Source organism: Photinus pyralis, unplaced genomic scaffold, assembly GCF_008802855.1.
Source record: "Photinus pyralis isolate 1611_PpyrPB1 unplaced genomic scaffold, Ppyr1.3 Ppyr1.4_LG4, whole genome shotgun sequence".
NCBI classification, from domain to species: Eukaryota; Metazoa; Arthropoda; class Insecta; order Coleoptera; family Lampyridae; genus Photinus; species Photinus pyralis.
The window spans coordinates 35,792,741-35,817,697 of record NW_022170511.1 but is presented as its reverse complement, the minus strand read 5'-3'; the positions used below and the strand labels follow the sequence as shown (position 1 = coordinate 35,817,697).

Below are 24,957 nucleotides of genomic sequence, written 5' to 3'. Positions count from 1 at the left end.
AGTAGAATCAACAAAATTAACACGGCGTTTTCCCTCGCGCGGTAAGAAAAATCATCCCCACCGTCGAACAAGGGCAGCGTTGTTGTTAAAAAACGGTTCCTTTTGTGCACCCAATACCAGAAACCCTTGCTTTAACAACCGAGGGTTCTTGAATAAGAACAATGCCCTGTCTACAGTAACAGCCACCGCCTTACAGTGTTGCAGGTTTATTGTTTAAGTAGTAGCAAACAGAGTAGTGTAGACGTTCTCAGAAAGTAATTAACAGTAACAACCAACAGCGCAGTCGAGCCCATTGTAATCAAGGAACATTTTTCCATTTAAAGTATTATATTACCAAAAGAATCGGGTTTTCAAATGCATTTTCCTGAAAGAAAACATTTGATAACGTTTATTTTATACCCATCCAGCTATACCTAGATACTAAAGGCTTCAACCCATTACATGAACGAGAATATAATCAAGAAACTAGACGTTCCAATATACGTACGTACGTTACTGTCTTCCTGAAAGATAAGTAGTGTGACGTGAAGATGGCATGTTCATTCTTTATCTACAGCGTCATATTCCATTATTTTATTTCACGATTTAAAAACGGTATAGAACCACATATTGTTAGAAATGTGTTTAATTACTCAAAATACAAAATAACACAGCTGTCCACTTAGGTATACATAATATAGTAGGCTCTTCTCATATATTCCAAACGGTTACTATTGGGTCAGTAAGTTAATCCATTTCAATTGCTGGGAGCCCAACCTAAATCAAAACACAATTATTGTATTTTAATTAAATTTAAGTAGCTAACACGTACATTCTCTTTCTCTGCAAGTACACATTGGTGCACGATTACTGCGGTTTCACACTCGTTGTCTCCATTACTTACTATAAATCGTCAATTAAAGAAAGGAAATATTTCCCAAAAGTTTACTCACTCTTGTCCAAGCAATTCTCCATTACTTGTTTAACTTTAAGGTAGTAATCTTGATCCATATCCTTCATGGGTTCAATTGCAGCCAAACTACCTTCTCTGTTAATACTTCCATCGGCCCCTATCTGAAATTACATAACGTTTACCAATGAGCGGAGGGAATTGGAGTAGGTGTAATACAAATCCTTCAGTTTTGTACATGCAAGCCAGGAAGCATTTGCCGGCCTCTGTCGTTGGTACTTGGTGGTTTACCAGTGGCGCGACATCGCCTAAAAAGACTGAGGATTAAATTGGGAATACCACGAACCAGCTTACCATCGGTCGCCCCAATTTTCGACATGCAAATTAGACCGTTCTCTTTCACACGTGTCCTTATCATCTCTTCCATTTGCGGATTGAGCTATAGTAAAAGATTGTTACTCGAGCCATGTACGGGAAGAGTACTTACACAGAAAATTGCGCTTAAAAGAAATGGTAAAATGATGAGTGACTTCATTTTGATACTCTTTCGACTGGCAACTGAAAGTATGAAGTTTCCGATTTTATACATGCAGAGCTTGAAGGATAGCTTCCTTGTCATCGCGTAGCTAATTTATTGCCCAAATTAGATAGGACACCTTTGTTTTATATGTAGGTAATTATAACAATTAATGTTTGCGATGTTGAACAAGACACTAAATTAATGTCAAGGTAACGTCTCAAATTAAAACAAGGTATTTTTGATATTGGTCTAATGGGACTTGTGCGTTTGAACCCCGTAATTCTAATGCATGTAAAAGATTGATTCCGACAAATGTAATGTATCTCCTTGTGATTAGATGAGTATGTACCATTTATTTTGATGTCAATTACGTATAACAATGTAGACTAACTTATTACATGTAACAATACTACAATGTTTTCTTTCTAGTTCAAAGACTACTTAAACGATCTGGAGGTTTTACAATTCATTTACCTAATACCAAGGAAAATTAAAAATATACAATGCGCGTAACACATTTTTTTTTGGCATACTCAGAGCTGGGCAGAATACTTTAAAAAAGTAGATATTTGAATACTAAATAGTAAATACTTTACACAAATCAAAGGTATTTGAATACTAAATACTTTTACGTCCAGCACAAGCGAATACTAGATACAGATACATAGAAAAGTATTCAAATACTTTAAAAAATAAGTATTCAAATACTTTAGAATGTATTCGAATACTTTCAAAAGTATTCGAATACTTTCAAAGGTATTCGAATACTTTCAAAAGTATTCTAATACTATCAAAGGTATTCGAATACTATAAAAAGTATTCGAATACAGTAAAAAGTATTCAAATACTGGTCACTCAAATATATTAAAAATTTAAAAATAAAATTTCTTATAGAATGTGGCCTGTAGAATCCATAATTTCCAACAGTACCAAGATTGGGCTACTAATTCAAAAATTACAGCCCTTTGAATTTTCTTTCGAAATGGGTTTCTAGTCTATAACTTTTGATTGAGACGTCTAATCGAAAAAGTACGAATTGTTTTGGATTCTACGCACCAAAATTAATAAGAAAAAGTGTTTTCCCGAGAAATTTTGGTGTAGTCGATTTTTGGTAGAAAAGGAAGGTTATACACTGCCTTTTTTTGAGCTCCGAAAAAAAAATTGTCTCAGATCGACCGGAAAAAAAATTTTCTTATAGATTGTGGGCTGTAGAATCCATAATTTCAAACAGTTCCAAGATTGGGCTACTGGTTTAAAAGTTACAGCCCTTTGAATTTTCTTTCGAAATTGGTTTCTAGTCTATAACCTTTGATTGAGAAGTCCGATCGAAAAAGTACGAATTGTTTTGGATTCTACGCACCAAAATTAATAAGAAAAAGTGTTTTCCCGAGAAATTTTGGTGTAGTCGAATTTTGGTAAAAAAGGAAGGTTATACACTGCCTTTTTTTGAGCCCCGAAAAAAAAATTGTCTCACATCGACCCGGAAAAAAAATTGTCTTATAGAATGTCGCCTGTAGAATCCAAAATTTCAAACAATTCCAAGATTGGGCTACTAGTTCAAAAGTTACAGCCCTTTGAATTTTTTTTCGAAATTGGTTTCTAGTCTATAACTTTTGATTGAGAAGTCTGATCGAAAAAGTACGAATTGTTTTGAATTCTACACACCAAAATTAATAAGAAAAAGTGTTTTCCCGAGAAATTTTGGTGCAGTCGATTTTTGGTAAAAAAGGAAGGTTGTACACTGCCTTTTTTTTGAGCCCCTCAAGAAAAATTGTCTCAGATCGACCCGGAAAAAAAATTTTCTTATAGAATGTGGCCTGTAGAATCCATAATTTCAAACAGTTCCAAGATTGGGCTACTGGTTCAAAAGTTACAGCCTTTTGAATTTTCTTTTAAAATTGGTTTCTAGTCTATAACTTTTGATTGAGAAGTCTGATCGAAAAAGTACGAATTGTTTTGGATTCTACGCACCAAAATTAATAAGAAACAGTGTTTTCCCGAGAAATTTTGGTGTAGTCGATTTTTGGTAAAAAAAGAAGGTTATACACTGCCTTTTTTTGAGCCCCGAAAAAAAATTGTCTCAGATCGACCGGAAAAAAATTTTCTTATAGATTGTGGGCTGTAGAATCCATAATTTCAAACAGTTCCAAGATTGGGCTACTGGTTCAAAACTTACAGCCCTTTGAATTTTCTTTCGAAATTGGTTTCTAGTCCAACTTTTGATTGAGAAATCCGATCGAAAAAGTACGAATTGTTTTGGATTCTACGCACCAAAATTAATAAGAAAAAGGAAGGTTACCTAAGTATTCAAATACTATGCGATGTATTCGAATACTTTACGAAGTATCCAAATACTTTGCGAAGTATTCGAATACTAAATATTTGTGAAAGTATTTGAGTTACAAAAACAAATACTGCTTCCATAAAAGTATTTAATTACAAAGTATTTGAATACTAAAAAGTATTTACAAAATCGAATACGGCCCAGCTGTGGGCATACTTGAACCAAAAGCTGTTCCAAATCTTCATGATGACAATCTTACACAGATTTTGGGAGTGACAAGGCATGATTATGCTCTGACCACAACCGAAATATGAACCTTTTGACATTATTTCAGTTATAGTATTAATGTTATAGTTTCCTTGTTTGTTCGATAATAGAATTTAACAGGGTAATCACAAAAAAGATCTCTATTGACTTTAAAACTGATTGATCAAGTTAAAAATGCCGATTTATTGTTGCATGGAAATCTTCTATTTCATAATAACTCATCAATGATTAATGGGATAAAGTCAATACTTTAATCACGTATTCAGTACTTACAAAACTTGATCTATAGTCTGTCTAAAATTGACGCGAAGTAATAAATTATAAATTGGTGAAATAGAAATAGTATTTTTGTATGGAAGTACTTCTCTGTCTCTGTCTATCAACTATATTTATTACTTGGCGTCAATTTTAGACAGACTATAGTACAATCAGGGAGTGGGAATCTAAAGACTTTTTGAATGATTCATCCAACTTAAAGAATTTCCTTTCATTTTTGAAGCAAAAGGTAAAAACCTTAAGAAATGGAAGATTACAAAAATTAGAGGAAGATTCAACGCAAACAGTAAAGGCACAATCGTTCAAACTACAAGCAGCTTCTAAACAAAAATTCAATTCCTACACTCAAAAAATCTTTTACACTTCAAATCACATGGAGTGTTCCAAATCACAAAATTTATACTTGTACAACATTTTCATGGTTATCCGTTCCTGAAGGAATTGATTTGGTCAACAGTATAAATTGTTTAAATCGTGAGCGTCAGTTGAATGCTTGCAATTTCGGTACGGTTGCTTTTACACGTTACGCAATCAATTTAAGTGCAAAACAGGTGCTTGTTCTTGTTGCAGGTAATTGATACAAAGCGAAATCGCCAGGACTGCATAGCACTGTTAAAACCATGGCGCCAGTCTAACTTCAGTAAGTCAGATTTCTGTCACAGACTTGGACTACCCCATAAATATTACAATTTCGACGGCTTTCAAGGTGGAATCCATTCCATTTGTAAAATTCAAATTTGCTCAAAAAATACTCCATTTGCAGCTCCTCTTGACTGTTTAGTTGTTACTATCAACAGTGTATTCTGTTCGAGCTTAATCAAACAAGTAATTCACATTGCCTTCACTATAAAAACAATTGAAAATGAATTTTGGCCCCCGGAACACTGCTATGAACATTTAATTTGAATCATTCATTACCTTTAATTTGTCAGATTAATAAAACATTGATGCTCGTCACTAAATCCATTGCATTATTATGATATTTAATTTCATTTAATGATATGGTGGACATGTTCCATGAAGCGATTTTAATGGTTAATGGAAGTTAAACATTTAAACAAGTTAATCCTCCGTGAAGCTTCGTGTAATTTCTGTCTGTTAATTAGTGAATTACATAATCTTCGCCTTTATAAGTACGCAATCAATCTAATTGCCCATAATTTAATTTAATTAAAGTTGGTTAATGCCATAACTTGCAATGAGGGCTACCAAGTGTGCCTCTTAGTGTAGAAAATTGAAGAGTAAGAGAAATGTTTTCCAAAATCGTACCGAGATGAGTCAGTTGCAAGTGGGAATTATCCTTGAAGTTATACCGCGTCATTTGAGCTGCTTCATACCCACCACCTTTATGCTTATTCTGCCTGTTGTCATATTTTGGTAACGAGTTATGAACTATGAATCCAAAAAATAACAAATTTTGCTCATAGAATGGGTGGATGAATTTTTAAGCAAGAAAAACATGGAAAATTCTTAATGGTTCAGGTAGTACATCATCACTGGCATCTTGCTAAAATATTTTAAGTTGCTTTTTATCCTTGGTGTAGCCTAAACCTGCAGAAGCATAGAAACGTATAGGACTAGGTTATTGTTTAGTATCAGAAACAAAAAATACGCTTCGTAAAAAATACCTTAACAGATTTTGTTCAGATATGCAGAAAATATCTAAAATTAAGGAAGAGTAACACAAATCATGTACGTTTCTCAGCCTTTTGCAACAAGGCTTCAAATAATTGAATCATTTTGACATCTGCCAGAAGTATTGTTGTATACAGGATACTGTTTTAGGACTTTGGTATAGATGGTAAACAAGATTTTGGATTTGATGACGATGATATTGGAACTTTAGAGTTACCCGCTGCAACTCTTTTAGTAAAGAAGATCTTGCATCAGGATCACTTTAACCGCAAGAGTAGATAAAGTGAAACAGATGATTATGCATTCTAATGACATCTGTTATTGGGACGCGGATCATGATCTGAAATGACGTTCAGAACATTTGGCAATGCTGTTTCTATAGAATATTTAAATTAAATTCAAAATTATCAGAAGCTTCACAATGATTTATATAGCTTCTGATATAAAATAAAGTTTTGTATTATACACGACGATAAATAGAATCTAACCATCTCGTGAAATTTAATTCTTTCAATGGTTAAAATACCTCTTTATCGTCTTGTATAATAAATAGCTTTGAAGTTTTCATGAAATATACGTAACTGTACTTCTTTCCCCAAAGATAGAAATTAAATAAGTGCAAAAAATTATGTAGACCGTTTGAGGAACCGCGAAATTGTCAAAAGATCTGCAACTTTTGCAGATCTTGTTCTTGCAACGCGTGTTACTTTGTTGTTTAATTGGAAAATCCAATACATGACTCAGTTTTATTGAAAATTCAGAAAATCTGCCAACATTGTGGCGGTTTCTCCCATATTTTTTTACCGCAAAAAAGTACAAAATAACAAATTACAAGCTTTGATTGATATTGTTTATGTTGAGGTAGACATTAATCATGTATAATCAGTAGAAATTTTAATCTATACTTAGTCACTGAAGGTTGTATACTACCATTGAATAAAAACATTTTATTCAATGATACTACGAAGTTTAAAATTACACCGGTACACATTAGTGATTTTAACTAAATCAAAGGATTTTTCACTGCCATTATTGCACAATTAAAACTAGTTAGATACGAAACATCGGTTCATTATCGGTTTAAGCCAAACGGATCCTCCAAGCCAAACTAAAACAAAATGTTTATTATTTTTATCGAAAGTTCGAAACAAGTACCTTTTTTCCCTCTCTCATTGCGCATGTTGTGACCTCAACGGCCACGTCACAAGCGTCGGTGAGTTTCATTTTTTCAACTACACAACAAATAAATTTGAAAACTGGAAAAAGTCAGTTCGGTTTTACCTAGAGGACCGCATGTTATGGCGACCTGCAAAACTTTCTTGTACATCTCAGGATCGTCATCGTGCAAAGGCTCCAGAAGCGCCATGGTTCCAAGGCGGTCAGGTTGTCCATCGGATTGTTGCTAAAAGCTGATATTTGAGCGGTTGGGTTACATATACTGGCGCTCGCCGTACCAGTCCAAACTTCTTTTGAAGGCAGGAAATTAAACAACGTCCTTCCCTGGTCGATGGTATCCTTTTCCGCACGAGATCGGTGATGTCAGCTATAAAACTTAATTATACACCAAGACACGACAAGATTAATAATACCTTCACCCGCGCCCACTTCCGAAATGCAAGCGCTTGCGAAAGTGGCCATCTTCATTCTAAGAGCGTTTTTGAACTCGTCTGAGACCTGAAAGGAAGTTTGGGCACATACGTTTTCATTTATTGGTACGCACTTACACCATACGCCGCAGTAAAGAGAAACAGCAATGAGATTACGCACTTCATTTTGGTTCTACATTATTACGGTGTTATACAATGCTTTATACCAAACGACTTCAAGGTCTCCCTATGTCGTTTTGGATTACAATAGCAGTTTAATTATCGAGGTTGCAATGTCGTGGTATGTTATTAAGGTATAACAAACCTTATATTTCTAGAACTGAAAAGAACGCGCTCAATTGCCATGGGAACACCTCTTCACCTTTGATCAGACCCTCAAGATTTTTTAATGAATTGCACGACAACTCAAAAACGCTTTAAAGTACAAAGCTCAAATTTGGTACACAAAATTCGCCATGACTGAAAGAAGAAGTGATTTCCTGTATTAACCCTCAGTGGCGGGGTAACACAAAACGCATGCTCTCACTACTTCATTATAGCGTTGAGTGAAAAATTAGCGTTATTCAATGATTTTAGCTTTGCGTGGGTTTATTTTTTATTGGCGAATTGTCACCGCAAAGGAAGTAATACATTTAATTTAGTTCGTCCTATCCTAATTTTATATTCAAAGGTCCTATCTTTTGATTAGGCTTTGAGTGTATTGCAGTATATTCAAGTATATTCCAAGTTAGCAGGAAAAGTGAAATACTTAGTACAACTGAATAAAGTATATAAATGTAAATAAAACTTTAATTGCTCAATGAAATTACAAGTTATTCTGGTGTCTCAAATTGAAGTCGCGCAGTGACAACTGCGCCATCTAAACATTGAATACGGTTGCAAGCTGAAAAGGAGAGCGATACGTACCTACAGAATTTATTTCAGATGGCGATATTAATACACTTGTAATTTAAATTGAGCAAATATTCTAGATGTAATTTATTCTTTGAATTGAGTACATATTTTGCACCAAAATTAATACGACACTGTTGATAAACTCCGGCAAGGCAGTCCCTCAAATTACATGAAATCCTCAAGATGGATATTATGCTACAATACAAAAAATGAATCCAGGAGATAAAACTACGAACTCTTTACCTCCCATGCAACCCTCTGTATAGTATGTGCAAGGCGTTGGGCATATTCACATTCATTGTTTTGCTTAATGTTCTGCACTAAAAAGAAACAAGCACATGCAATCATTCTGACAAAAAGCTACGATTACTCTCATCGTTGACTTCGTCCACACCAGCCGAAAGCTTAGTGTATAGATCCAAATCGTTACTTCTCATTTCATCCAGCAAAACTAAGGTGCCATCCCTAGAAAATCTCCCGTCTTGCATCTGAAAACTTTTCTTGTATCTTAAGCCACAAAGCCCATTTTAACTGACCATTCCCAAGTTTGTCAGTAAGCAGGCCTGCAGACACTTCACTGCCATCGCGCTTGCAGTTTCAGCTTCACCACTGTTCTGATCTGGAAGCAAAGCTATAATCGATTCTTATTAGATGCACCTTACTATCCATTTCCTCGAGACAACTTAAAACAATCTCTTGCACTTTCCCCGAGAATGTTAAACGGAATTCGTCACTGAGCTGAAGCAGAGAAGATGTAGTAGAATGAACTGACTAAATATACATGCGTACCCCGTTTGCCAACGTAAAGAGAGCAACTACCGAAAGAATCCCGTTCATGTTGCAAATTCGCGTAATTACGAAGCCGAGGTGTTTTTATACAGCAAATTTCTAAGGCCACAGGTGTCAACAAAATAATTCTTATTTCCGGGATATGTTTTATGTTTCATGTTCACGTTTTCCTAATTATCTCTGTAATATGACAGGTTAGAAATGGTAAAACACGAAATCTCCCCACGCATTTCGTGTTTTACCATTCCTGATTGAGCTACCCCATTGTGAGGTATACCAACCAATTTCATCATGTCATATGACAGGTTAATTAGAGTCGATCTTGGAAAACCACACATGGTTTACCTTACTGAGCCCCTATTTGAGAAGGTATTGTCTCCGTTCTAAAGAAAAGGTAAGAATGTATCGGAAGCTGTAGATGAAAGGTGTTTTCCGTTTTACTTCTGCAAACATTTGATCTCTTTCTATCGAGTTGAATGCATTTCGACAGTTCACTTTTAAGATAATGTAATCCGTATTTTTCTATAGCTTAATGAACGTGCTTGTCGTGTGTATCACAGCTTCACAGCCACCTTTAGTGTTGACCCCAAGTTGATGGGGGCGGAGTTCTTCTCCAGCTTCAGGGCCCACGTGTCTACAGGCAATTTTGACTGCGATACTAGAACCCACGGCAATTAGAGCAATTCCATTTTCTTTCTTAGTTATTTATTTATTTATTTATTATCCCTCTCTGGTTCTGGGCCCTCAACAGGCTTGCGCCCAATTACAGAGTGACCCGCATAATGCTTTTTAGATGTGCCTCTGCAGAAAGTCTTAAGTTGTTCTATACTACCTACCTTACGAAAACCTAATTCAGAATAGCCAGTAGAATGCTCGGAACTGGTCTAAGGTAATTTCCATCTCTGCCAAAGATGAAAAATTCACCTCAACCGTAAAGGATACTCAAAACTTTTTCGCAAACTTTCCCAGACAGCATAAGATTGGTGAGTTTAGTCGCTTGCCAGCTTCACCATTGATAGATCCAGTAGTCCTGCGCGCGAATTCAATTCATTCCTGGGACTGACGTTCTATCGGTAGGCTACGGACTGACCCGTTTGCAAATCATTGGATTGTTCTTGAAACGTCATCGTCGGTAGCCCTCTCGTAGAGATGTCTTCGCTTTGGGGGGATCTGGTTATTCTAGAAGACGATTAGGATAGAGGTGTTTTTACTTGAGCACCAACATGGTGGCAGCCACTTCCTTTTCAAAGCTATCCTCAGAGGAAGGTCCCTGTACTTGTAAACGTTGCCAAACTATTAACATTCCATGCTTGCATTCCATTATGCAATAGGCCCTACGACCTTTAACCAACTAATTAGTATAATTTGATCTCTTTGAGTCAAATTTAATTTCGAATAATACCAATCGCCAATTTTTTGCTCGCCGACTTCATCGCCTATCCCGCAGTTAAAAAAAAAGAGGCCTTATCGGACCACAAATGCCCCCCCCCCGCCCCGCGAACTGCCCCGCCCAATATCTTGAAAGCATTATATAACGCCGTTATCCGGAAGGCGACCAAAAATCTTAAGGGCCTTTACTCTGACGACTGCTATTTTGCAAAACCCGGCTACCGCAAAACACTTTATGGAAAAAACCGAACAAGGAAGTCCCACCCGACGACTTCTGGCCCGAGGAAGTAGCGCCTTTTGGTGCGGGACTAAAGGAGGCGGCCTTAGAACATCGAACCTCCCAACCAATGGTCTCCCCTATATTCCGGAGGGTGAGGGATGTCGTTGAGGAGATTGCGCTCGAGTGGAAAGTGTCTCACACGTGTTTGTAGAGGTGCCACGTGACCTACTTTGAGCGCATCAAAAGGCACGACGAAGTAATGAAGAATATGGCACAACACTCTAGGAGAAGTTGATGGGTGGTGGAGGTGGAGCAGCGCGTTTACCCCGACCGCCTGCTATATGCAAACCCAATCTGGCCATCCATCTTCCAGGCAAAGATTTCGTCATCGCCGACATCCAAGTGTGCTGGGAGGATTCGGGCTGCTCCTAGGCGGAGTCGTGTGAGGCCAAGAGAGTGGAATATCTCAATCCGAGATTTAGGGAAACTACCGAGCAACGATGGCCAGGCGAGCGACTCCGCTCTCTGCCGCTAATCCTGGGAGCGTAGCCGAGATGCAATGACCAGACTACGCATACCAAAATCCTTGTGAGCTAGTTGTGTCTGTGTGCAGTCTTGCCTTAGGTGGGGCGCCAGTTGCACCGTCCACCGGATGGATGTTCCTGGTGGCCGTCTGCGACGCGGAAGTCATTTAATTAAGGACGCCACCCTAAATAGCGCCGCGGGTCAGGGTGAACTTTGTGCTCGCATTGTGGACTTTTAAAAGTAAAACGTAAAAAAACTGGGGGGTGGAAGGAAATCTAATATCGGGCTCAAAAATTTTATCTCGCCGGCCGTCCAGTAAATAATTAAAGCTCATTTGAAAACTAAAAAAATACTGAAATGAACCGAGTATACATTTGGAAATTGACCAACAGGTGAAATAAATTGTATCTGAAACCATTCCTTCTGTATAGCCCTTTTAAAGACACCTAGAAGTACGGAATTTTCAATTTCAAATGCTTCCTTACACGTACAAATTAAATAACTATGTTCACATGAAAGGAAGTTAATCGTATCTTAATAGCAGCTCGTGACCAAAATTATTTGATTACAGAAGTCAGAAATAGTTATTAAATTGCAAAATCAAAATTATTATCCAATTACTGATTGTTACGGTATTCTTAGGAAGGAGGGGTTTCTCTGAAGCATGTAGTTTACCTCACTAAATTTGTAGTTTTAAGTAAGACCTCATTAATAATAACTTAATAGTTGCTTAGATATTTTGCAACAATCAATTAGTAAAATATGAAGAGAAAGAAGATATTCTGATCGCTCCAGGAAATATATATTTAAATAATGTGAAATCTATTACGAATGTAAAGTGCTTGTAGTTAAACAAATTTCAGTGGTAAATTTTGCCTGCAATTCCATTTAATTTAAATGAATGATTTCTGATTGTATTAAATTGGTATTTTATTTGACGATGATCAAAATGGAGGGTTTTGTTGCCTCAAAGGTACTCGTTAGCTGTTTTTCCGTTTTCCGCCCACCACAGACACAGATATTTACGTATATCTGTGCCACAGATAAATGATTAAACGAGCCATCCCATTTAGAATGTCCTAGAAAATATCTATACAACTTGCTGTATAGGTAGATACATTAAATTTTAGAAAGAATTTTGGAAGTAAAAGAGAACAAAAACCTAATTAAACCTTTCCCTCTTTCTCAACTTGGAACTACCCCAAATAAAGAGATTTCATTTTCGGGTCATTTTCGAGCTCTGATAATTAATTAATTACACAAAAGTAAATGCCGAAACGCACATTGTAGTTTTAATTTGGCTTAACAGGGCTTAATTTGTATAGAGGAACAGCACTTTCCTCATTGTGTAGGATACGTTTTTCTATGTACTAACTACACTAATTATAATAAAATGAAAAACAGCTTGGCACCAAACGTCGGAAGCACTTGAATGCGGGATATTTTTTCCGAATTACATCCAATGAATCATACGAACGGATTGAATCATCCTTTTTCGAATTTTTTCGATAGGTAAACAATATAATGGTAAAAGTTCTCAACTTTCAAGTATCTTAGAGGTCATCGCTTCCGTCCAGCTCCAGCCTCAAACGCTTTGGTACACAGTGCAAGTTGCGCTCGAGGAATTTACTTTAATCGTCGAAGTAGAACGGTTTGTTGAAATGGCGATTGTTCAAAACGAAGACGTGGTCGTGAATTGAGTTTTTTTTCTCCTCGTGTGATACAACGGTACCTCTTGGATTACTGGAATTATATAATTCACACTACTGTAAGTAATTAGTTATTAATGATCTTGTGGTTAACTTGCAAGTATTGAGATAAACGGCCTTTGTATACCTATACCTGCCAACAGGTTATGAACTAAAAATAAACTAAACGGCCCACGTGTTAATTATTCCCTAAAAAAGTGTTCGCGCCTACTCTTCTTTACCTATTTCGGTTACTTAAATTAAGAAAGGTGCGTACATATTTATTTTTTAAACATTTTGTATGCATTTGCACAGGTGCACAACCTGGCCGCGACACGTTGCGTCGATTTAAATTAAAACAAAGGATTTACTAAAATTAGCTGTTTGTTTATACGTAAAAACCTTCACTTTGACTCATTTTGTAGAAACTTATTATTGTTAATGCGCGGGAAGTCGCGATTTTCCCACAATTTCTTAATTATTCATTGGATACGTGCCAGCCGAGTGAAAACAATAATGTTCGGTGTAAGTATAATATAAAATTCAATGCTCTAAATACGATGAGGGTCGTTCGTAATGGTTTTCCATTGTTTATTACCCTACAGCGCGGAGGTGTCAAAATCTATTTATTTATTGACAAAAAAATCAGAGGTTGCAAAGTGACCTATAAGATGTAATGAAGTAATATATTGGATTTGCTTAGAGAATTGGATGAACTTTCGAATGATGTATCACACAACCCCTCCTGTCATTTAAGAACTGTTGTGGTTGACTTTACTGCCCAAGGGGATGAGAAATTTAATAGTAAGATTACATGTGCGGGGTGTAAACTTTAGTTGAGCCACACTGTATAGGTAAATGCTGTTTTTGATATAGCTAGTGATATAAGAACTGATACTGAATTAATAATGGTAACTCTTGTCAACGTTCATTTTGAAGCTTTATGTCAGAAGACTTCCTAGTACCTACTTACTTTGCAAGTGAACTACTGTTCCTTTTTTAAAAGGTATAAACTGCAAGTAGCACTCCACCCATAACGACAACTAATACAACAGAAGAAACTTTGAGGAATATCACGATCTCCGACAACATATGAAGCCTGGTAGATATCAGAGATTATTCGATTAAATTTTTTGGATGTAAGTCTCGGCGCTCTCGTCGAAGAATGTCAGGAATGATCGAAAAGCTGAAATTTCCAAAATCGGCGACGGTAATACATAAACGCAAAATTTCGTTAAAAAAAAACAAATGGAACTATTCAGGGTGTTTCAAATTGGATGAAATTAGCATTGAGTTGGTTAAATGGAGGCAAAGTTGCACATTTTACCCCTACATTAATTTTCCAGATTTTCACCAAAAATAAATGTAGAAGGTGATTATCTACTTTGATGCTGACGGAATGGCTATTTTAATAAACGAACGAATAATGATACCGTCATAATCGTAGCGTATGTTAAACACTTTTCATTTTTTTTATTATTAAATAAGTATCGTACAAATAAAAAACATACATCTAAAAAGAATAAAATAAATAACCATACGGATTTTATGTGTTATCTGGTCTCAGACGAGGATTAACTGGGTACACGCTCGAATTCGAAGCTAATTTTGTTGCACTCCTTCGACGTCGCCGGCGTCCGTGTAAAGTTCCTAATTGTAACAGTACAGGATTTGCCGTTAATGCGGCAGCTGCTCCGAGTATCGCAATTCCCGCCAGTGGAAGTAATAATCCCTTTAGCCCGAACTGCTACAACAAGGTTTGGAATACAGTAATCGTTCGATCTGTTTTACAAACAAAAGTAAAGTTTTGGAAAAAAGTTCGCCAATTTCGTGAAGTAAAACTTCTCGTCGAGTTACATTGAACAGAATATGGGGGTAACTAACCAGAAAATTGTGGAATGAATTGGAAATGACGGTGAAGTTTCTAACGCTTCAATCTGTGTATGTAACCTAGCGGTACAGTTTATAAAGTAATTAGGCAAGGCTTTATTGAAAAGAAAATTCATTAACCAGACGCAACCTGAGCCACCCGGTGTAACTGGTAACTGAAGTGGCGGAATGTAACTATTAAATAAGATTAGAAAAAAATCACATCACCTTTTTCATAAACCCTCCCGAATCAAGTCCCGTCGGCGGCGTTGGATAAAGATAACCTCCTCCACTATGGCCGTATCCCAAACCAGTCGACCCGTATCCACTGTGAGCGTATATTTCTCCCGGATCCGGCCGGTGACCGCCAAATAATCCGGGTATCCCAACGCGAGGTCCTGCAGAATAATGCGGCGGTCTGTACCCCCCATAGTAGTGGTGCGGTTTTGATTGTCCGTACTCTTCCCTTTCCCTTTCTTCCTTTTCTTTTTCCTCTTTCGATATAAAAGACGCTGCAACTTAACTGCGATTATTGGGGGGCGCGTTAGGAATGGGCTACTTACTACGCGGTACAAGTATCTGCCCTTCCTTATGGTACGTCGACGCTAAGGCAATTTTTCTGCCGGTCCCTACTTGAATGGGTTGATGAAGCGAGATGGTTTTGGTGTCCACAACGTTATCTGCAGCGCGCCGTTCGTCTTCGGATATATCCATCTAGTGAGTAAAACTGCTACAGAAAGTGTTAACGCTAGTAAGCAGGTAGACTAAAAATAAGTAACGATGCGTGTTGTTGCTTGATATGGTGCCGTTTACGTTGTAAATGATGCAATTTCAATTTAGAGAAAGTTATTATACGTCGTTTTTAATGGAGTTCATTGTTTATAACTGTCAAAATTTAGATATTATACCATGAAGTATTGCTACAGCAAGAAAAATATGGTACACAAAATAACGAAGCACTGAAAACAATAGTGGTGTTAGAGTTGCCCATGAGGATAATAGTTGTTTATATAAGACTTAAGAAACTGACTCATTTCTGCTGAAGAGTTTTGTAGAATGGAATTTCTACCTAAACCTGATCCCTAAAAAATCTAAGGGAATGTATTATTTTGATACGATCTAAATCTTAGGAAACAATTCTTTTACCCAAGCCAGATTTAGGAGACAACTTTTCATTCGAAAATCGAAGCACTACACGTAAATATTTTAAAGGTCGTCTGACACACATTCAAAATCTAAGTTATATAATGAAAGAAGAATCACGCTCTCAGAGAAATTCCTCCGACACTCCATTTTCGAGGTATTCACCTTAAGGACATTCCAACCGCCCTTTCAGAGTACCCACCCCCACACTCAGTTTTGCAGTGAATATTTTAACACCACCAGTACATGTGGTTCGTCCAGACGTTCCACTTGCCCTGTATGAGATATTTGCCTCCCCTCCTTCGACACTCTTCTCTTGAGATAAGAGGAATGTATTATAATCAATCACATTGAGGGGTCGAGGAGGAGGACTGTGGTTGGTAGAAATTAATTCCTTTCGCTGTGACTTTTAATTAGAATACATACCTTGAAAGATAACATCCATTTTTACGCCACATTTATTAATCGGCAGAGCAAAGCGATGCAAGCTTTATAGGGGAGTCGATGGTGTCCGTCTGTCCGTCCGTGAACACGATAACTGTCAAACGGTTGGACCGATTTGGTTCAAACTTTTCACAGTTGACCTATATGCCACATGTAATAAGTCTATTGAAAATGGGTCAAATCCACCATATCAGACCCCATATGGTACACCGAGGGCTTTTTGGAAGGTTTTTACATAGAAAACAATAGTCCTATCTCGTTTGCCTTATATAAAAGGCAATTTAATTTGTACAGGAGTACCTACATTTTTCATCAATTTTGAAAAACTTAAATATCACCGTTGAACGGATATATTTCTTCTAGACGTCTCAATCGCCCTGTGTGAATACTCTCCTCCGATAATCTGTTCTTGAGATATAAGGAATTACATCCGATCACGATAATGGGTCGAAGAAGAGCACTGTAGTTGGTAGAAATTAATTCCTTTCGTTGAGAGATTTCATTAGAGTACCATGAAGGATAAAACCCCCCCCTTACTAGAAGCATCTCTTCGTATCTCTTGTTAACTCTTGCCAACAAAATATATTAATAAATAAGAAAGTTGATAATTTTATATTGTGCAGCGTGCTCAGGTGCCAGAGCTATAAGCTACCGAATTCCAAAAGAACGAATCCAATATACTGAAATTTGTAGGTGTAATTAAGACCTCGCACGGACGGACGACAGACGAGCAGACAGAGAAAGTGTCTGCAATAGCGCACCGAACTTCGTTGGAAAATGCGCTAAAAAAAGAATGTATGCAATTAATAACTGATAGGCTACCAATTTGATCAGACTTTTTGCAAACTTGAACCTGAACTGAATTACATGATACATCAGAGATAAAGTTAAAATGAACACAGCAATTTATTTATACCTGTTTTAGCTTGGATTTCTACAGTATAACTTGACTACGACTAGCGCTTTGGCACTCGGTGGGAGAGAATTATAAACCCTGCAACGGTAGTGCGTAAACGATCTCTGGAAATAAGCAGTGGACAGGAGTAGTCTATATTCCGTTTTTTCGAAATCTGTTTATTTTCAATACCAAATGAGTAGAACAAAATCTATCTAAGACATGCATTTTAATATTTGTACAATTTCCAAGAAATCTTCTACGGATAAGTCTTTATCCCTTATATAGGGTGGTAGATATTCGCACTCCGCCAAAGATCCCTGTTAAGAGACACAATGTTGCAAAATTATGTTAATAAATTGGCAATGAATCCCAACATTTTTCAATTCTGTTTGTTTATTAAATTAGAAAAAAATCGATACCAAAAACCAAAGCATACTTTTTCATAATCTTTAGCATACTACCCGGGTTGAAATTCCGTGAATTTCTAAACACTTTTTTCTTAAGTCACTGGTAATATCACGAGTTTTAAAAGTGAACGTTTTAAAAAACCAATTTTAGTATCAACACTCACAACTACTCGTACTTGTCCATCGTGGCCAGGTGGAAGATCTCGAGGAAGATCTGCCATTCTTCCAAGTAGAAATGAAATGTTGTTACCTTTAATTGCCACCATATCACCAATTTTAATGGAAATTTCATTTTTATTGTTCCATTTATTATGCAACTGTAACTCGACCACCGACTCCAAAATTGCTGGTTTAACTTTTGCAAGTACTGAAATCTATAAAGTCTTGATATTTGTATGTCTTGTACATCGGGATCTAGTAGAGTCACTGCTGATTTTCCAATTAGGAAATTGGAAGGAGTTAGAGGTTCTAAATTGCAAGGATTAGAGGATAAAGTGGTACGAGAATTTAATATACTCTGTGTATCTGCGTTAAAACCGTGTTAAATTCTTCGTAAGTAAGTAACTCATTTCCAAGGACTCTTTGTAAATGATGTTTAAAACTGCTTATAATAATAATAATAATAATAAAGTTTATTGAGCCTTACATTTAACAAAATGAAATAAAGAAAGCAAAAACACTAAATAAATAAGGTAACAACGCTCAAAAGGGTATGAATTCGGCTAAGCCGTTTTTCAATTCATCCTTTAACATCGCGTAAAAAAAACACTGTAATCGTCTTACAAGTTAGTTTGACTTACAAATTCGCCTATTTCTCTGCAAAAATGATTGAAATTGTTATTAAAAAACTCAGCAGGAATTGAATTTAATAGCAATGGTGCCATATAGCTAAAACAACCTTCGAATTTTTTAGTTTTGTGCTGCGGTGTAGTATATGAATCTACTCTTAAGTTTAGGTTATGAATAGCAGATCTTCTAATCAAGAAGTTACATAAATACTGTGGTATACTAAATTGTAGCAACTTATATAAAAATATAATATATATATACTTAATACGACAGCTGATTTTAAATTCGTGATGTTTTATTAATGCAGGGGTAACATGTTCTCTATAAGGAATATTACAAATATATCTGATACACGAGTTCTGAATCTTTTGTAGTTTTATTTGATTACCTTTAGTTAGGAAAAAATAGTACGCTATGCAACAGTAATCAATATTAGGGTAAATCAACGATTTAATAAGCTTGAGCTTGGTAGTTTCGTTCAATACAAACTTTAAATGATAAATAGACTTAAGCTTTAAGTACGATCTTCTCACTATGTTATTTACATGCTCATTGAAACTTAAACTACTGTCGAAAATAAGACCTAAATTTTTAACTGACCTGGACCAAGATATAATGTCATCCGTCAGAGATAATTGGAAACTGGATACAACATGGGATTTGGTTTCTGGACCAATGCAAACCGCTGTAGATTTTGAAGGGTTAAGTTTTAAACCATTGTTCTCACACCACTTTTGCACTCTAATTAGGTCTGAATTTATGTTATCGATAGTATCTTCAACGTTTGCTACGCTGCACTTTGTATAAAGCTGCAAGTCATCTGCATAAAGATGATGTTGTAAGTGAAGGAGACACGCAGGCAAATCATAGGTGAAAACCGAAAAGAGTAGAGGACCCAGTACGCTCCCCTGAGGAACACTACTTTTAATATTTATACTTTCAGATGATACACCTGACTGACTGCTTATACCTGCTTCCCAAATACCGCGAAAATTTGGTGAATAACAAGGTATAAAACTCCATTCTATGACTATAACAATTTTCTCTGTAATCGATAACGGATTTTGATTAATAAATTGATCTAAGTTAGTTAGTTCAGTACGTGTTGCTACAAAATTTCCATTATCACTGTACGCCTTTAAAGGTTTACCTCTACGAGCAACAAAACGTCGGAATTTAAAAGCTTCTGTAGTTAATTCTTAAAACTTTGAAAGATTGACCGTAAACAGCCTGTAACACGTTTTCAGATTATTTATTTTCACACCTAATTTATTAGCAAACTCTGTAGTAATAACATTTGATTGACTACCTGAATCTAACAACGCTTCATTTTTATTACTATAAAGTCGTAAAACAACACTAGACAATTTTTGCTTACATTGCAAGTAGAAGATGTAGGTACTAGCTGAACTTGAAGGATTTTTGTAGTTTTTTTAATTGACATCAACATATAATAAAGTGTTGTGTTTATTTAGCCTTAATAATTAATGTAACAATTTCAATTTGAAATCGCAGAAGCATTTTGTTTGAACAATTTACTAACTGGTTTACATTTATCTTTTAAAATGCTTTTACTTTCCATTATTTTTGATTCGAGTGTTTTTAGTATATCTGCTTCCCTGTAATGTATTAAAATTTCATTATTATCAAGTAGTCAGATAACAAATATATCGAATGATATGTCATAAATTTTTTTTCATATTGAATCAAATAAAAACGTATTTGTATAATTAAATCTAATACAAAACATCCCCCACGAAGAAATGTAATCATTTCTGCTAGAGCTGGAATTTCATCACACAAATTTTTAACTTCCCATTCTTTCTTGGTTACAGGGTCTAGTTTTTCGCGAATCAAAAAAATTATTAAACTTTCCCAATGATCAGTAGATTGACCTAAACCAATGATCGTAGAATTCTTATTTACAACATTTATGATATTCCTTATACTAGCACTAAATCCTTTATGGAAGATGTCAAGTTTAAAAAAGTAAATTAATAATTTCTTATTGCAAACCTTTCACAAAGAGACTGCTAAGCAAAACTTTCTAATGAGGCTCGCAACTAATGAAATTTTTGTATATCAGTAATAGAATTATATTCGTGGATAGGCGATATAAATGTATCTTTAAATTCAAGCGAGTGTGTTAAATTACCAGAAAACTTTCAATTTAAGTTAGGGAGTTTTATATTATCTCTCTTTTCTAAATGATTTGAACATGAATGTGCAGTTTCAATATGAGGCCGAGAATTAATTAATGCTAACCATTTCAGGTCCACTACAACGTTTATTTATAAATGTTTTGGCCTGAGCCATGCAACTACAAAAATTCTTCTCAAATCTTGCTCAATTCTCACCCGCTCTATATTTGAATCTAGTAATTCATCAAATTCATGCAACAAATAGAAATGCGCAATTCAATTTCTACAATTTGAACTTTTGACAAACTGTCACCTTTTTCAATAACTGATTCATATTCTCTTAAAGAATTCTAGAAACGATCAGCGATAGCAATCAGTTGTTTCTGATGAAACCTGGGAAAGGAAAGTCTGGGACCGTTTTCTATTCTACTACACACTTCAAAATGTCAAATAAAGTAAAACAAAATTCGCGTTCAGCGAATGCGATTCATCGTCAGCAATTTTCAGGCTGGGGACGAAGAAGCTTGTAAAGCTTCTCTACAATGATGCGGAGGTACAAAGAATTGTTGAAATATTCAACAACCGCGACGCGACTAATAATAATAATAATAATAATAATAATAATGTTTATTTCCACCAAAAAAAAAAAACAGAAAAGGGAAAAAAAATACATACAAAAATAGAAATAAGCAAAAGGTGGAAAAAGGACCACATTCAGTGAGTAAGCACTGCTCTTCCATGTGGCCTAAACACGTAGCAAGCGTAAACACCTAACACATATATATATATATATTATGTACATGACACGAAAATATGCAAATGCAAATGCACGACCCCTCACATGCACTTAAGTTCCTAATACATACATAGTACCAATATAACAATTTTAAAAAAAGTAATAGACACAGAATAGGAGTTTTTGCAAATTCCTTACATCATGATTGAGATGCGAAACTGCAGCAATTCACTTTTTAATTTTTTCTTAAACATATTTAAATTCAAGCTCGTTAAATTGGGCGATAATGAGTTTACGACGTTAGCGATGTTATATGAAAACGATTTTTTGAAATTTTCTGTAGCGTGGAGTGGTATATCTAATAAGCCTCTGTGGCGCAGGTTGAGATTATGTATGTCGGTACGATAGCGTAATCGATCTAACAAGTATGAGGGAGTTTTTGTGTCTATTATTTTACGATATAATACTGCAGTGTGCAAGAACCTCCTTTCGGACATATTTAACCATCCAGCTTCTCTTATCTTATGTGAGATGTGATCACCACGCCTAATGCCATATATAAATCTCAGACACGCATTTTGAACCCTTTGAATTCTGGCAATCGATGTCGAATCTATACATGCACCATATACAGCGTCACAGTAGTTGAAATGCGATAGAATAAGAGCATCAGACAGATATATTTTTGTTTGAACAGATAGAATATGTCTATTTGGGTATAACCTTTTCAAGGTAGCAAAAGCTTTGCCCACACTACAATTTATGTGTTCTTTAAATTTTAATCTGTAATCTAAATGTAACCCCAAATTCTTAGCAACATCAGTGATTGTTAATTCCGTGTCTTGAATTTTTATTTTAATGAAGGGTATAGTACTGGCACGAACCTGATCACGTCCAAAAATCATTACAGACGATTTGCTAGAGTTGATATGTAGATTATGATCAAACGCAGCGTTCACTAGACCATTAAGTTCTCTATTTACTATTTCCATAGCAAAATGAAGTTGATCTGGCCTAAAAGAGTAATAAATTTGAGTATCATCCGCATATTGATGATATTTACATTTTGTTAAAGTACTGCAAATGTAATTTGAATATATAACGTATAGTAATGGTCCTAAGACGGACCCTTGCGGAACACCACTAACCAGATTATTTACAGAAGACTTGACATTATTTACAACCACACGTTGGCTCCTACAAGATAGATAGCAACTAATCAGTTCAACAGCTGACGATTCAAAACCATAGTACAAAAGGATTGAGTTCATTAGTCGATGACTAATAGTATCGAACGCTTTAGAGAAATCGAGCATTACCATTATTGTCAACATCCCGGCATCAGTAGCATGAAAAATGTCGTTTGTAACATTTAACAGTGCTGTAGTACAGCTATGGTTTTTCCTGAACCCAGACTGGTACGTAGACAGTAAGTTATTTCCTTCTAAATACTCATACATTTGTAATTTCATCACCTTTTCCAAAATTTTAGAGAGTGTAGGAAGTATTGAGATAGGACGTAGATCTTTATATTGAGTGGGGTTTTTATTTTTGGGAATTGGAATAACATGAGCAATTTTCCAAGCTGACGGAAAAACAGAAAAGCTTAAACACTGATTAATGATATGAGTGATATACGGTACTATGAAAGGACAACAAATTTTAACCATATCAATTCCAATACCATCTGAACCGATCGATTTTGATTTGATACTGTTTATAATTTTTGCTATAGTCATGTTATCAACAACGTGAAATTTGAACTTCTCAGTTACTTTAGTATGTAAGGTGTTATAAATGAGAGACGATGCTGACAGTGAAGATGGAGTAACAGTGGGAATAGAATTTAAAAAGAAAGCATTAATATCGTTAGGATTACTTAAGTGAGATGGTACTTGCACACTGCCTTTGCTGTACACGTTTAGATCTTTAATAGCTTTCCATAGATTGCTTCTATTACTATCAGTTAAGACATAGTTGAGGTAAGCTCGTTTTTCATTTTTGATTGAGTCGGTAACCAATTTACGTAGAGATTTGTAGTAATCCCTATGTGCTGGTTTGTGTGATTTTTTATGTCTATTATATGCGCGGTCTCGTAGCTTCATCATGAACTTAATGTTATCCGTGAACCATGGCATTTTAGGTTTAGTAAAGGTGACAGTTTTCAGGGGGAAATAATGATTAAAAAGATTAAGAATGTGACATGACAAAAAATAGACTTTTTCATCTATGTTTTGGATGATATATAGTTCGTCCCAATAAATACTCATAAAATCCTGTTCAAACAAATGTAACTTATTTTCGATGCCCTTGTAACATCTAAATGTTTTAGTGGAAGGTGTAATGTGGTACCGATCTACCGATATAGTACATGTAATAAAATCGTGGTCAGAGAATCCGTGTGAATTGTTAACCTCGCATGCAAGTACAGATTCACGGTCAGATACGAGGATGTGATCAATAAGAGAAGCTGCATGGTCAGTTACCCGTGTATAATCTTGCACCACCTGATGCAAGTTAAGTGATTCCAGCATAGAAATATATTGTATCGTATTAGAATCGTTCATATTGAGTACATCTATGTTAAAATCACCCAAACAATACACCCTATCGTGCATAGGGAGGAGAATACCCAAAACTTCCTCAAAATTATTTATAAAGTTTATTACCCTGTGCTGTGGAGGCCGATAGACCACTCCTACCACACAAAGTACCTTATTTTTGCTTGAAATTTTAATCCACAAATCTTCGTAATAGTCTGAGCACTCCATCTCAATCATGGAATATTTAAACTGCGTCTTGACATAGAAACCAACTCCGCCTCCTCTTGTGTTGCGATCTTTTCTTATAAACTGATAATTGTGTATAGAAACATGATTGCTATTTATTTCGTCATTAAGCCAGGTCTCAGTTACTGCAATGATATCAAAGTTATTAATTTGTACATAATCATGAAATTGAAGAAAGTTACTAGTGAGAGATCGTGCATTTATATGTGCCATTCGAATGGATTCCATACAAAACTAACTAACAACAATAAAACAAACAAGAAAAAAAAAAAACAGAAAAACGCGACCGTACTACAGTCCAGATATAAGTTTACATAGAAATTAGCAACAACAAAAATTATAATTTATTCAAATTGCCAATGCAATTAAAAGATCAAACTTGTTCCTATTGTACATATTGCATTTGATACGCGTGGACATACAAAGTTCACGACCTATTACCAATAAAATTGTAGTAAATAAAAATAGATAATCAGGAAAACGTAGATTATATTTATCACTAGGTACAACAACGGCACAGACGATACACATATCAAAAAATTCAATACATTTAAATCATACATACGTAAGCGATCCGATAATTAGGTTAATAAGATTACTTTGATGGGCGGTAATTATCCAACCCTGACTTATTGTTAATTTTGACAATTTTCCCATCTACCTTGGCAAATATTCTTGTATTAAATGTCCACACCTCAGAGTTATTCAAATTGAATTTCGCCTTCACATCGCGTAATAACTGCAACCGCCTTTTAGTT

At 35.7% G+C, this 24,957-nt stretch overlaps 4 protein-coding genes across 5 annotated transcripts in view; 1 reads left to right on the top strand and 3 right to left on the bottom strand.

The window, feature by feature from the left end:
* Positions 1-613: 613 nt before the first annotated feature.
* LOC116169336 (general odorant-binding protein 19d-like) lies at positions 614-1,452 on the bottom strand. Its single transcript, XM_031485409.1, has 6 exons — positions 1,377-1,452; positions 1,244-1,328; positions 1,109-1,197; positions 933-1,053; positions 812-882; positions 614-756 (listed from the first exon to the last, which is right to left on the bottom strand). The coding sequence occupies exons 1-6, from the start codon at positions 1,422-1,424 to the stop codon at positions 727-729; spliced, it is 444 nt and encodes a 147-aa protein (XP_031341269.1). The 5' UTR covers positions 1,425-1,452; the 3' UTR covers positions 614-726.
* A 5,215-nt stretch (positions 1,453-6,667) lies between these two features.
* Positions 6,668-8,100, bottom strand: LOC116169335 (general odorant-binding protein 28a-like). Of its 2 annotated transcripts, XR_004144935.1 has the most exons (7): positions 7,596-8,100; positions 7,461-7,545; positions 7,326-7,414; positions 7,153-7,273; positions 7,027-7,103; positions 6,836-6,979; positions 6,691-6,801 (listed from the first exon to the last, which is right to left on the bottom strand). XR_004144935.1 is itself a non-coding variant. In XM_031485408.1 (6 exons), the coding sequence occupies exons 1-6, from the start codon at positions 7,641-7,643 to the stop codon at positions 6,944-6,946; spliced, it is 456 nt and encodes a 151-aa protein (XP_031341268.1). In that variant the 5' UTR covers positions 7,644-8,100; the 3' UTR covers positions 6,668-6,943. The 2 variants fall into 2 exon arrangements, 1 of the variants encoding a protein (XP_031341268.1); XM_031485408.1 differs by having other exon boundaries at positions 6,668-6,979.
* Positions 8,101-8,426: 326 nt separating this feature from the next.
* LOC116169337 lies at positions 8,427-9,236 on the bottom strand. Its single transcript, XM_031485410.1, has 6 exons — positions 9,162-9,236; positions 9,035-9,110; positions 8,909-8,991; positions 8,743-8,860; positions 8,616-8,692; positions 8,427-8,567 (listed from the first exon to the last, which is right to left on the bottom strand). The coding sequence occupies exons 1-6, from the start codon at positions 9,207-9,209 to the stop codon at positions 8,538-8,540; spliced, it is 432 nt and encodes a 143-aa protein (XP_031341270.1). The 5' UTR covers positions 9,210-9,236; the 3' UTR covers positions 8,427-8,537.
* Positions 9,237-12,915: 3,679 nt separating this feature from the next.
* Positions 12,916-24,957, top strand: part of LOC116169584 (protein sprint) — a 189,340-nt gene continuing 177,298 nt past the window's right edge. Inside the window, exon 1 of the mRNA XM_031485717.1 lies at positions 12,916-13,063. The gene's annotated coding sequence lies outside the window, so the exon portion shown is untranslated. The remainder of the gene's footprint in view (positions 13,064-24,957) is intronic.

Excerpts from the sequence above, each read along its gene's own strand:
- LOC116169336 (XM_031485409.1), bottom strand. The coding sequence starts at position 1,424 with ATGAAGTCACTCATCATTTTACCATTTCTTTTAAGCGCAATTTTCTGT. Across the intron at positions 1,329-1,376 it reads TTTTAAGCGCAATTTTCTGT|CTCAATCCGCAAATGGAAGA; the intron begins GTAAGTACTCTT and ends CTTTTACTATAG. Across the intron at positions 883-932 it reads GGAGAATTGCTTGGACAAGA|TAAGTAATGGAGACAACGAG; the intron begins GTGAGTAAACTT and ends GACGATTTATAG.
- LOC116169337 (XM_031485410.1), bottom strand. The coding sequence starts at position 9,209 with ATGAACGGGATTCTTTCGGTAGTTGCTCTCTTTACGTTGGCAAACGGG. Across the intron at positions 9,111-9,161 it reads TCTTTACGTTGGCAAACGGG|CTCAGTGACGAATTCCGTTT; the intron begins GTACGCATGTAT and ends TCTCTGCTTCAG. Across the intron at positions 8,992-9,034 it reads TTGTCTCGAGGAAATGGATA|ATCAGAACAGTGGTGAAGCT; the intron begins GTAAGGTGCATC and ends CTTTGCTTCCAG.
- LOC116169335 (XM_031485408.1), bottom strand. The coding sequence starts at position 7,643 with ATGAAGTGCGTAATCTCATTGCTGTTTCTCTTTACTGCGGCGTATGGT. Across the intron at positions 7,415-7,460 it reads GGAAGTGGGCGCGGGTGAAG|CTGACATCACCGATCTCGTG; the intron begins GTATTATTAATC and ends TAAGTTTTATAG. Across the intron at positions 7,274-7,325 it reads TTCAAAAGAAGTTTGGACTG|CAACAATCCGATGGACAACC; the intron begins GTACGGCGAGCG and ends ATCAGCTTTTAG.